At 37.4% G+C, this 12,932-nt stretch overlaps 1 protein-coding gene across 1 annotated transcript in view; it reads right to left on the bottom strand.

Annotated features, from left to right (window-relative positions):
• NMU (neuromedin U) overlaps nt 1-12,932 on the bottom strand; it is a 237,847-nt gene that overhangs the window by 20,066 nt on the left and 204,849 nt on the right. The window contains exon 12 of the mRNA XM_079920258.1: nt 7,414-7,472. Coding sequence (XP_079776384.1) covers nt 7,414-7,472 — 59 coding nt within the window. The remainder of the gene's footprint in view (nt 1-7,413; nt 7,473-12,932) is intronic.

The raw sequence follows: 12,932 nt of genomic DNA on the forward strand, positions 1-12,932 counted from the left end.
TAAGTAAAAAGTCTTACACAACATGGGCCATCTTCCCGTTCTCTACCAAGAAGCCAGCATGAGAAAATAGTTCTATTTTACAGTGAAGGTTTACTGAACTATGCTTGCCAACTAGCTGTCCTTGGCTTTTTGGGGTTTTTTTTTGCCAACTCATTTAATTTTATTTTATATTGGGATATAGTGGATTTACAACATTATGTTAGTTTCAGGTGTACAGCAAAGTGGTTCAGTTATATATATACATATATCCATTCTTTTTCAGGTTCTTTTACCATATAGGTGATTACAGAAGACTGAGTAGAGTTCCCTGTGCTGTATAATAGGTTCTTGTTGATTATCTATTTTATATACAGAAGTGTGTATATGTTAATCCCAAACTCCTAATTTATCTTGAGGGCTTCTTTCTGTGGAGTTATTTTTTTAAATTAATTTTATTTATTTATTTTTGGCTGTGTTGGGTCTTTGTTGCTGTGTGCTGGCTTTCTCTAGTTGCGGCGAATGGGGTCTACTCTTCCTTGCGGTGTGTGGGCTTCTCATTGCGGTGGCTTCTCTTGTGGAGCATGGGCTCTATGCATATGGGTAGTTGTGGCTTGTGGGCTCTAGAACGCAGGCTCCATAGTTACGGCGCACGGGTTTAGTTGCTCCGCGGCATGTGGGATCTTTCCGGACCAGGGATTGAACCCGTGGCCCCTATATCGGCAGGTGGATTCTTAACCACTGAGCCACCAGGGAAGTCCCTCTGTGGAGTTTTGATGAGATGTTTAGGAGGCCTTGCCAAAGACCTTGTTTCCACTGCTCTGCACACACATTTGTGAAGCACTTTCTGCTGAATGTTATTACAAAGCTCTGCTGGGGGTACACCAGATCTTGGTAATGGTCTCGTGAAGGTTGAAAAAAGGATCCATTTCTTCAATTTTTGTTGCACATTTAGGGAAAAAGCCTTCAGAGAGAAAACTTGGACCCTCTAATGCTTTGATGTCCTCATAAGTAAACCTCATGGTGGGAACTCCAAGATGGTTGATGAAGTAATCGGCCTCATCTTGCATCTGTACAGAACTGATATTTGTTTCTGGGCACTCATCTCTTCTGGAACAGTTGAAATTATTTTTCTCAGCTACCAGTTGCTGAAGAGATGGTGAAGCTACAGGGTAGAGACTTGAGTTACTGCTCACAGGACTGTGGAGACTAACATAAGCCACAACATTTTTCTGCAGAACCTTCTTGAAATCCTCTCCCCATTCATATGAGCCAATATTTCCAAAAGCTGTTCCACCCCATGAACAGAAAACAATAGTGCGGTCTGGTCTCCACCCTTTCTTGACTCTTAACATCAAGGCCCGAATAAAAGCTGTGATGATGGCAGTGCTGCTGGCCCATTCTTGTCCATTATAACTGTATGCGGTATGATGATGGCTGCCAACTATGATATAACGGTCTGGAGATGTCGAGCCTTTTTTTGTTTGTTTGTTTTTGTTTTTGCGGTACGCGGCCCTCTCACTGTTGTGGCCTCTCCCGTTGCGGAGCACAGGCCTCCAGATGCGCAGGCTCAGCGGCCATGGCTCACGGGCCCAGCCGCTCCGCGGCACGTGGGATCTTCCCGGACTGGGGCACGAACCCGCGTCCCCTGCATCGGCAGGCGGACTCTCAACCACTGCGCCACCAGGATAGCCCCGAGCCTTTTAAATATCCAACAACATTAGTAATTGTTTCAAATTTTGTGACTGTCTAAATCTGCATGCTGACAATTCTTTCCTCATTATTTGGAAGTTCTAGAGGGGTACAGGCACTGTGTGTGATTCTATCTTTCAGCGAAGAGATGAGTTTTGCAACGAGAGATGCTGAGATGGGGTGCACTAGTAGAGAGGTGAGGTTTGATCGGTTTTGTCTAAAGCTTCCATCTGCTAGTGTTGGAGGGTCTCCTGCAGAGGCTGGGGGGCGGCTGTGGCTCACCGTGGGGACAAGGACACTGGCAGCAGAAGTTTTGGGAAGTACTCCTTGGCGTGAGCCTTCCCAGAGTCCACAATGAGCCCCACCAAAGAGCCAGGTAGGCTCCCGTGCTCTGTCCTCAGCTTTTATCCTTAGAAGAAACCTTGAAAGATCTTAAACTGTAGTATGAGATTTATACTAATCATTAAAAAACTGTGCTGAGAAGTTAAGCACTAAGCTAGGTGTCTAGAGTTATCTATGGCATTTATTTCTTTGGCGGCCTTTTAAAACGGGACTGGAAAAAATGGTACTGATTCTTGTCTGTCTGGGATAATTTAGGTTGAGTCCTATTTATGGCATAACAACTCAGGGGCCCCCTTCTAGTTTCAGAATTGTTTGTTGAATTTAATTTAATTGCCATTCTCACACTAAACTGAAGGGGGATAATTTGTTCACTTCACTCAGCTTATGGCCCTAATGGTTTTAAGTGCCACTAATGCTTTTGAGAACTCTGTGGAGTCCATCGACGAACCCATTTGAAAATGGTTAGGTCTCTGTATACGGTTTGAAAAGTATGTGTTTCTAGCATCTGAATAGCCATGTAATATTTAAAACCTCCAGCAGAAAGCTTAACTATATGTTCTTAGCATCTTCTTTAAGTATCTTTTTCTATAAAAGAGCGTACAGTGCTTTTACAGCTCCATTTGAGTGTTTTCCCCAGCATTATCATCTAAAAGTTTTTTTCAAAGATTTTCCTCAGAAATATAATTTCAAGCCAAACTAAATGTTTCTGTACTCTACATTAATATCTGTTTTTAAATTATTCTTCATCTTGCTTATATTTTTCTAGCATGTATTATGATATACCAAGGCAGAGGCCCTTAAAATAGTCTTACAAATTTCTGTGCTATTTAAGACTCTTTAGTACTTGGCCCTTATCATCTGTCTTATCTTTGCCCTTATGTATTTTGTTAGGGGATGGCTTAGGTATAAAGGGTATTCTCAGTTCATAGCTTTCTATCATCACTGGACTCACTTTCTTTATCCTTTTATATTTCCATTTCATACTCCTATACCATCCTCCCATAAGCAGCTCTTCTAATGTATTTGATGTGTATCCTCTGTTTATGTTCTTATAAAATCTGTACTGCTGTTTGCTGTGCACATATGGTATTTTCTTACTTTTTTTCTTTTTTTGCGGTACGCGGGCCTCTCACTGTTGTGGCCTCTCCTGTTGCGGAGCACAGGCTCCGGACGCGCTGGCTCAGCGGCCATGGCTCACGGGCCCAGCCGCTCCGCGGCATGTGGGATCTTCCCGGACCTGGGCACGAACCCGTGTCCCCTGCATCAGCAGGCAGACTCTCAACCACTGCGCCACCAGGGAAGCCCTTACTTTTCTTAACTTAACACTATACTTTAAGACCTCTCCCTGCTCCTGGATACCTCTAGTGTGTTACTCCTAACTGCCATAGAATATTTATAATGTGCACGCACTACATGTTGCCTACCTACTCCCCAGTGATGCGAGGCCGGTTCCCTCCACTCCTCCCATTACCTCCTTGTATCTGTCCTCCACATATGGTTCTGTAGGAGAATATGTTTGGGCTACATACTCAGGAGAGGGCATGCTAGACCATGGGGATATCTAGGCGGCTTTCCAGATGGCTACACCAGTTGACACTCTCATCAGAAATGCATGGGGATTCCTACACCCTACATCCTTGCTAACGTTTGCCATTCTCTAGATTTCAATTTTTTGCCAGTCTAACGGATAGAAAGTGACAATATTTTTGTCTTAATTTTCATGTCATTGTTACTAATGGATTTGAGCATCTCTTTAGATGCTTGTTGGTCTTTAGGTTTCCTCTTTGTAAATTGTTCTATAATTTGACTATTTTTACTTTGGATTCCTGTCTTTATCCAATTAGCTAGAATTTCTTAGATATTCTAGAAACTAATTCCTTATCAGTTTTAGGCTCTGTCAATATCTTCTTTCAAAGGCTCCTACATTTTTTCAATGGAGTCCTTTGTTGAAAGAAATCTTTACTTTTTTTTTTTTTTTTTTTTTGCTGTACACGGGCCTCTCACCGCTGCGGCCTCTCCCGTTGCGGAGCACAGGCTCCGGATGCACAGGCCCAGCGGCCATGGCTCACGGGCCCAGTCGCTCCGCAGCATGTGGGATCCTCCCAGACCGGGGCACGAACCCGCGTCCCCTGCATCGGCAGGCGGACTCTCAACCACTGCGCCAGCAGGGAAGCCCAGAAATCTTTACTTTTAATGTAATTCAAGTCATGAAGTTTTGGGCCTTATAATTTATGGTGGAAGTTTTTTATGGAAAAACTTATGGAAATTTTTTATGGAAAAACTTATTAAAATTTGTGGAAAGAAGCCTTTCCCTGTTCCTAGCTCACAAAGATGTTTTTCTAATAGAAAAGATATTTCCTATTAACTCTATAATTTTACCCTGTATGTTTAGACCTTTAATCCACCTGGAGCCCACCTTTGTATGGGGTGTTAATTTTATGTTTCTCTATACAGTGAGCCAGTTTCTCAACCCTCATTTGTCGAACAATCTGTCCTTTTGCCTCTGAATTTTAGTGTTACTTTTACTATAAGTTAAGTTTATGTGCACATGCATTTGTCTCAGGTTGTCTTAGGTTGGGTTCCCCCAGAAACAGACCTTGAGATAAGGATGTGGATATGAGTAGATCATTTGGAAGATAACCCAAAAAGCACTGGTAGAAGAGTGGAGAAGTAAAACAGGGAAGGGAAGGAATCCAATCAAGGGTATGTTATCAAGCAGGTTACCACCATTGTAACAGGGATCAATCTGCCTGGGGTACTCTGAGACACAATGCAGAATACATCTCAGAGTTATCCCATCTGAGGGGAGAGGCAGCTAAGGTATTCATCCACCAACTCTCTTGGGTCACCAACTGATGGCTATTCCTGTGGTGGGGGCATTTGGTCCCAGGCACTTCTGGTCTGTCCTGAGCATAGGCCAAACAGGCAGAGTCACAGGTGCTCGCAATTAGAAACAGTAAGTTTGGAGTGTGCTAGAATGGTGAATGACAAAGGGATATGACAGGGCACTGACCGTGTCTGCTAAACTCTCCAAGCTCTAGTCTCAGTTCCACTGGTTCATTCATCTATTCTTACGCCCTCACCATACCTTTTTTATGAGTACAGTTTCTTAGTATATCTTGAAATCTGGTAGGGCAAGTTCTGGCTCTTAGCTCTCTATATTTAAAATTCCCTTAGCCATTTGTAGACCTTTATTTTTCCACATCAATTTTAGGTTAAATTTATAAACTTTCCAGAAAGAAGTTAAGTGGAATTTTGATTGGGTTGCATTTATTTAGGTCCTTGTTACTGGACCTAAAGTTCATGTTTTGAATACAGACCTTCAAACTGAACCACAGAATATAGGAACTCTCTGGTTCAGAGCTACAAATAACAAGGGGTCTTTCCATAGGGCCTTTGCAGCCACGGACTTTTTAAATTACAAGTCATGACCCACCACCGTCCATCCCTTAGTTGATAACTTTTGTCTAGACCAGTATGATGACTCCAGACCAACATGACACAATTCACTAGTTTTTAGTGTTATTTACTGAGTTGTGCAAACTTTGCCAGTCAATTGTCCATAATACTTATTTAAAACATTTAAAAAATTTTTTTGTTTTTATTTTTTATTAATTTTTATTGGAGTATGGTTGCTTTACAACCATATGGTATGTAAACCATATGGTTGCTTGTGTTAGCCTCCACTGCACAACAAAATGAATCAGCCATACACATACAGATATCCCCTCTCTTTTGGACTTCCCTCCCATTTAGGTCACCACAGTGCATTAGGTAGAGTTCCCTGTGCTATTACAGTATGTTCCCATCAGATGTTTATTTTATACATAGTATCAATAATGTATATGTGTCAATCTCAGTCTCCCAATTCCTCCCACACCACCACTTTCCCCCTTGGTATGGACGGATAAAGAAGATGTGGTACATGTATACAATGGAATACTACTCAGCCATAAAAAGGAATGAAATTGGGTCATTTGTAGAGACACGGATGGACCTATAAAGTGTCATACAGAGTGAAGAAAGTCAGAAGAAGAAAAGCAAATATCATATAAAACATTTTTTAAATCTCTCTTTTTCTTGGTGATCTACCCTTTTTCAGTGTATGTCTTTTTTTATCTTCTCCTCTGCCTTTTTAAATCAGTACTGCCAGTGCTTATTAACATTTCGAAAGAACAAACATATGATTTTGTTAATATTGTTGAGTTTTTCTCTCCTCTCTCTTTTTAATATTTATTTCTGCCCGTATTTTTATTATTTACTTCATTCCTGTTTCTTTGAATTTTCTCTGTTGTTCTTTTCTCCCACATTTTTCAGTTGAATGCTACGCATATTTGTTTTTAAATTTTCTTTTTTCCTGATAAATATATATGAAGTTAAAATTTCTTTCTAGCTACTGTTTTAGTTGTAGCATACAAATTTTGACTCATAATATTTTTATGTCATTCTTTTTCAGTCTAGGGCTATTTATCGAAATTCCACTTATTTTCCTAACAGATGGGATATTTAAGTTATACTTTTGTTAATAGTTTCTAACTTTATTGCATTATGATTGCAAAACATTTAAAATGGATCCTAAGTGATGAAAACTTTCTTTGTCTTCTAAGACATGGTCTGTTTTTTTAAAATGCCCCAATTATTCTCAAAAAGAATGTTCATACTGTTTAGTACAGGTTTTTAAAAATATTTCTAATAGTTCAAATTCAAATTTATTAATTGTACTGTTGGGTCTTTGACATATCTACTTGTGTGCTATTTGCTTTAACTATCAGTTTTGAGAGAGGAATATTAAAATATCCAACTACAAATGTTCATTTATCTATTTTCCCCTGAATTTCTATCAGCTGTTAAATAAATTTTGAGATTGTTCTGTTAATATATATTAGTGATGGCTGTACCTTTTTGCTCTGTTGTTCTTTTACCAGCGTATAAGATCCTGCTTTGTCTGTTAAAATGGTTTGTGCATTCGAATTCTATTTTATCAGATATTAAGACTGCTACTCCAATTTTCTTGCAGTTTATATTTGCTTGGTATGTCATTTTCCATTCTTAGCCATTTTTTGTTTTCTGCTTTCAGTGTGACTCTTACAGAGATCATATTGCTAAATCTGTTTTTAAAATCCAGCCTGAGAATCTCTTTTAAGGGGTGTAGTTTAGCACATTCATATTTATTATAATTACTCTATTATTAGGACATATTTCTGCCACCTTAATTTACCACTTACTGTATTTTTGGTTTCTTCTTCATCTTTCCTTCTTTCACTTGATAAAGAGAATAATTCTGAATTCAGAATGTCAGTAAAATCACAGTTGTCCCAAAGCTCAATTACATTATTTCACTTCACCATGATAATTTTAAAAAGGGTAAAGTTTCCACTAGTTTGCGTAAGGATAATTCTTTACCTCATTCCACAACTGTAATTCTTGTTCCAGCTGTAATCCTTGAGGCAATATTGGAGCACCTAAAAATAAAGTTTTGGATGATAAAGTTTTGATTTACTTTTGGATGATATTTCTCATTTTTCACTGTATATCACCACCCTCCTATTTCAACTAGATATTTCAACATCTGACTTAGTATAAAGAGACATAATTATTAAATAAACCTTAAAACATTACAAAGACATTACTCTCAAGAGTGAATTTCTTATATGTCTACACAAAAACTTGTACATGAATGCACATAGCAGCATAATTCATAATAAGCTCAAAGCAGAAACAATGCAGATGTCCGTCACCTGGTAAATAGATAAACAAAATGTAGTACATCCACACAATAGAAAATTGTTGGCAATAAAAAGGAATGAACTACTGATATATGCTTCAACAGAGACGAATCTCAAACACATCATGCTAAATCAAACAAGCCAGATGCAAAGGATCAAATACTGTATGAATCCATGCATATGGAATGTCCAGAGAAGGCAAACCTATAGTGATAGAAAGACGAGTGGTTGCTTGGGGCTGATGGTAGGAATGCGGACTGACTGCAAATGGACATAACAGATCTTTGGGGGGTGATGGAAAATTGTATTGTTGTGATAGCTGCACAAATTTTTTTTTTTTTTTTGGTGGAGATGAAACAATACTTTATTTGTTAAGGAGGAGTAAAAGTACAAAAAGGCTTATACGACAGAACATAAAAAAGTGAGAAATCCATTGTACTTAATTCAGAACGCTTGAAGAATCATCTATGCCACTATGTATGAATAATGCAGGGGCAGAAATTTATTACAGACACATATATTTTGGTTTGGATTTAGTGCTGGACCTTGTTTGACTTAAATCTTGTAAAGAATGATATTCAACTAACTGAAATAACATTTTTCAAGTAAGACAATGCCTCCAGGGTATTGCCAGTGTGATCCTGAAACAGAATTTGGATGATGAAGTATCAGATAAAATTTATGTAAATGGCATGATGTTGTAGCACTTTAACTATGATGAGTGAGGATCTTTTTTTTCTTCTGCTTTTTTTCTTCCCAGTTTTATGAAGATGTAATTGACATACAGCACTGAATAAGTTTAAGGTATACAGCATAATGATTTGACTTACAGATATTGTGAAATGATTATCACAATAAATTTAGTTAATATCCATCACCTCATATAGATACGAAAAAAAAATGTTTTTTTCCTTGTGATAAGAACTCTCAGAATATACTGTCTTAACTTTCAAATATACCACAGAGCAGTGTTCACTACAGTCATCATGTTGTATGTTACATCTCTAGTACTTACTCGTCTTATGACTGGAAGTTTGTACCTTTTGATCACCTTCATCCAAACTTATCTACCATAATCACAAATTAATTTAAATTAAAAGACAAATGAAAACTTCCAAAATGTATGAAACATATTTAATAAAATGTGATGGTAAATATCCTTATAATATACAACTCTTTCAAATCAATACAGAAAAGAAAACATTAATAGGCAAATGACTGCCCAACTCCTTAAGTCTACTTAAAAATCACTGAGTTGCAACATAATAAAGGCCATATATGACAAACCCACAGCCAACATCATTCTCAATGGTGAAAAACTAAAACCATTTCCACTAGGATCAGGAATAAGACAAGGTTGCCCACTCTCACCACTGTTATTCACAGAGGTTTGGAAGTTTTAGCCACAGCAATCAGAGAAGAAAAAGAAATAAAAGGAATCCAAATCAGAAAAGAAGTAAAGCTGTCACTGTTTGCAGATGACATGATACTACACATAGAGAATCCGAAAGATGCTACCAGAAAACTACTAGAGCTAATCAATGAATTTGGTAAAGTAGCAGGATACAAAATTAAGGCACAGAAATCTCTTGCATTCCTATACACTACTGATGAAAAATCTGAAAGTGAAATCAAGAAAACACTCCCATTTACCACTGCAACAAAAAGAATAAAATATCTAGGAATAAACCTACCTAAGGAGACAAAAGACCTGTATGCAGAAAATTATAAGACACTGATGAAAGAAATTAAAGATGATACAAATAGATGGAGAAATATACCATGTTCTTGGATTGGAAGAATCAACATTGTGAAAATGACTCTACTACCCAAAGCAATCTACAGATTCAATGAAATCCCTATCAAACTACCACTGGCATTTTTCACAGAACTAGAACAAAAAATTTCACAATTTGTATGGAAACACAAAAGACCTCGAATAGCTAAAGCAATCTTGAGAAACAAAAACGGAGCTGGAGGAATCAGGCTCCCTGACTTCAGACTATACTACAAAGCTACAGTAATCAAGACAGTATGATACTGGCACAAAAATAGAAATATAGATTAATGGAATAGTCTAGAAAGCCCAGAGATAAACCTATGCACCTATGGTCACCTTATCTTTGATAAAGGAGGCAAGAATATACAATGGAGAAAAGACAGTCTCTTCAATAAATGGTGCTGGGAAAACTGGACAGCTACATGTAAAAGAATGAAATTAGAATACTCCCTAACACTATACACAGAAATAAACTCAAAATGGATTAAAGACCTAAATGTAAGGCCAGACACTATCAAACTCTTAGAGGAAAACATACGCAGAACACTCTTTGACATAAATCACAGCAAGATCTTTTTTGATCCACCTCCTAGAGTAATGGAAATAAAAACAAAAATAAACAAATGGCACCTAATGAAACTTAAAAGCTTTTGCACAGCAAAGGAAACCATAAACAAGATGAAAAGACAACCCTCAGCATGGGAGAAAATATTTGCAAAGGAATCAACGGGCAAAAGATTAATCTCCAAAATATATAAACAGCTCATGCAGCTCAATATTAAAAAAACAAACAACCCAATACAAAAATGGGCAGAAGACCTAAATAGACAGTTCTCCAAAGAAGACATACAGATGGCCAAGAAGCACATGAAAAGCTGCTCAACATCACTAATTATTAGAGAAATGCAAATCAAAACTACAATGAGGTATCACCTCACACCAGTTAGAATGGGCTTCATCAGAAAATCTACAAACAACAAATGCTGGAGAGGCTGTGGAGAAAAGGGAACCTTTTTGCACTGCTGGTGGGAATGTAAACTGATACAGCCACTATGGAGAACAGTATGGAGGTTCCTTAAAAAACTAAAAATAGAATTACCATATGACCCAGAAATCCCACTACTGGGCATATACCCAGAGAAAACTGTAATTCAAAAAGACACATGCACCCCAATGTTCATTGCAGCACTATTTACAATAGCCAGGTCATGGAAGCAACCTAAATGCCCATCGACAGACAAATGGATAAAGAAGAGGTGGTACAGATATACAATGGATTATTACTCAGCCATAGAAAGGAACGAAATTGGGTCATTTGTTGAGATGTGGATGGATCTAGAGACTGTCAGATAAAGTGAAGTAAGTCAGAAAGAGAAAAACAAATATCGTATATTAACACATATATGTGGAACGTAGAAAATGGTACAGATGAACTGGTTTTCAAGGCAGAAATAGAGACACAGATGTAGAGAACAAACGTATGGACACCAAGGGGGGAAAGCAGTGGGGGGTGTGGTGGTGGTGGTGGTGGTGGGATGAATTGGGCGATTGGGATTGACATGTATACACTGATGTGTATAAAATTGATAACTAATAAGAACCTGCTGTATAAAAAAAAGAGAAAACCTATTTATTAGGTTTATAGACATGTGTGCAATTAAAAAAAACAAACACTACTGTTACCTTGAAAAAAAAAATTGACCAACTCAATGAAACCTTGTGAATACAATGTTAAAAAGTATAACTATGGGGCTCCCTGGTGGCGCAGTGGTTGAGAGTCCGCCTGCCGATGCAGGGGACACGGGTTCGTGCCCCGGTCCAGGAAGATCCCACATGCCGCGGAGTGGCTGGGACCGTGGGCCATGGCCGCTGAGCCTGCGTGTCTGGAGCCTGTGCTCTGCAACGGGAGAGGCTACAACAGTGGGAGGCCCGCGTACCACAAAAAATATATATATATATATATAACTATGAATCATAAAATTTAAATTTAGTATGAAAAGATAAGAATGGAAAATTATATTGAAGCTATGTGGGACTATGTTTATAGAAAACAGGAAGAGAAAATAAAAATGTAAATATTGCTTGATAGGATAATGAGATTAGAGGTGATCTTTTAAATTTTTCATTGTTATGCTAATATAATACCTTTATAAAAACTAAAAATCGTCAAACAACACATTTTTTAAAAATTGTGGTAAAATACACAAAACAGAAAATTTATCATTTTAACCATTTTAAAGTGGACAGTTCAGTGATATTAAGTCAACAAATTTTTAAAACTTTCAGATGGCACCTGAATAAAAGATGTGTTGTCCATTGGTGATTTTAACGTATCTGGAATAGAACTAAAGTCACCACAAAACTTTTTCTGGGAAATTGGCCGATCATAAACATAAAAAATTTATTTTGCTTTATATTAAACCTTATTGTTTTACTGCTTCAAAATTCAAATTTACTCACAAGAAAGAGTCAGTTTCATATTAGATTTGGTTTCACAAATGCTGCTCCTGCTATTCATTCTTATCACCAGAAAAAAAAGACTATTTGTGACTAATTATAATATGCTCTAGAAAATAAAGAGTTAAGGTCTCTTAGAAACAATACGAACGTTATCAGTAGAAGTAAATTATAGCAAATTTATATATTCAGGAGAATGTGAAACTTATACCACTGATTGTTAAAGGGTTTTAAAAGCTTTTTATTACATTTGGTAACAAAATTATAGGCTTAGTTGTAAAATCCAGGGTTAACTAACATTGGGAAAATTATACATTACAGTAAACATTTAGAAAATGTTTTTCTAAAATGTTCAATCTAGGTCAATAAAATTGTCTGTAGAAGTAAAAATAATAATAAAATAAAATGTATCATGTCCTTTAACCTTCATACCAACGTTTTAAGTTAGCTATTCTACTTATTCCCATTTTAAGATGAGGAAATTGAAGGAAGGAAAGATTAAGTAATTTGTCTCAGGTCACCAAAATATACACATGGCAGAAGCAGATTTCAAACCAGACTCCAAATCCTGACAGATTTTTTTTTCTAATTCTACCACTTTTCAGATGTCTTGCCTTGAGTGCACAAAAATTTGCGCTAGTATTTAATCTATGTTCTAATAATAGTAATAGTATTTCGCTACATTTTCTGTACCCAGCATTAGAAGTAACTTACAGGGGTCATGTAGTCCATAGTAGAGAGTTGATTTGTTTGAATCCCCTTTCATGGGACAGCTATTCAAGGTGGACAAATGAACTTACACACTTCTCAATTAAATATTTCCCACCCTAGCACAAATGTATATCCCAAAGTCACTGTTGTCTGGTGGATATTACTTTGAGCTGATTCTGTTTTCAGGAGGGGATAAAGCTTCTCAACTTTTCATGCAAAACACCTGGTGATCTTACTTAAATGAGCTT

This window comes from Stenella coeruleoalba, assembly GCF_951394435.1.
Source record: "Stenella coeruleoalba genome assembly, chromosome: 4".
Taxonomy (NCBI): domain Eukaryota; kingdom Metazoa; phylum Chordata; class Mammalia; order Artiodactyla; family Delphinidae; genus Stenella; species Stenella coeruleoalba.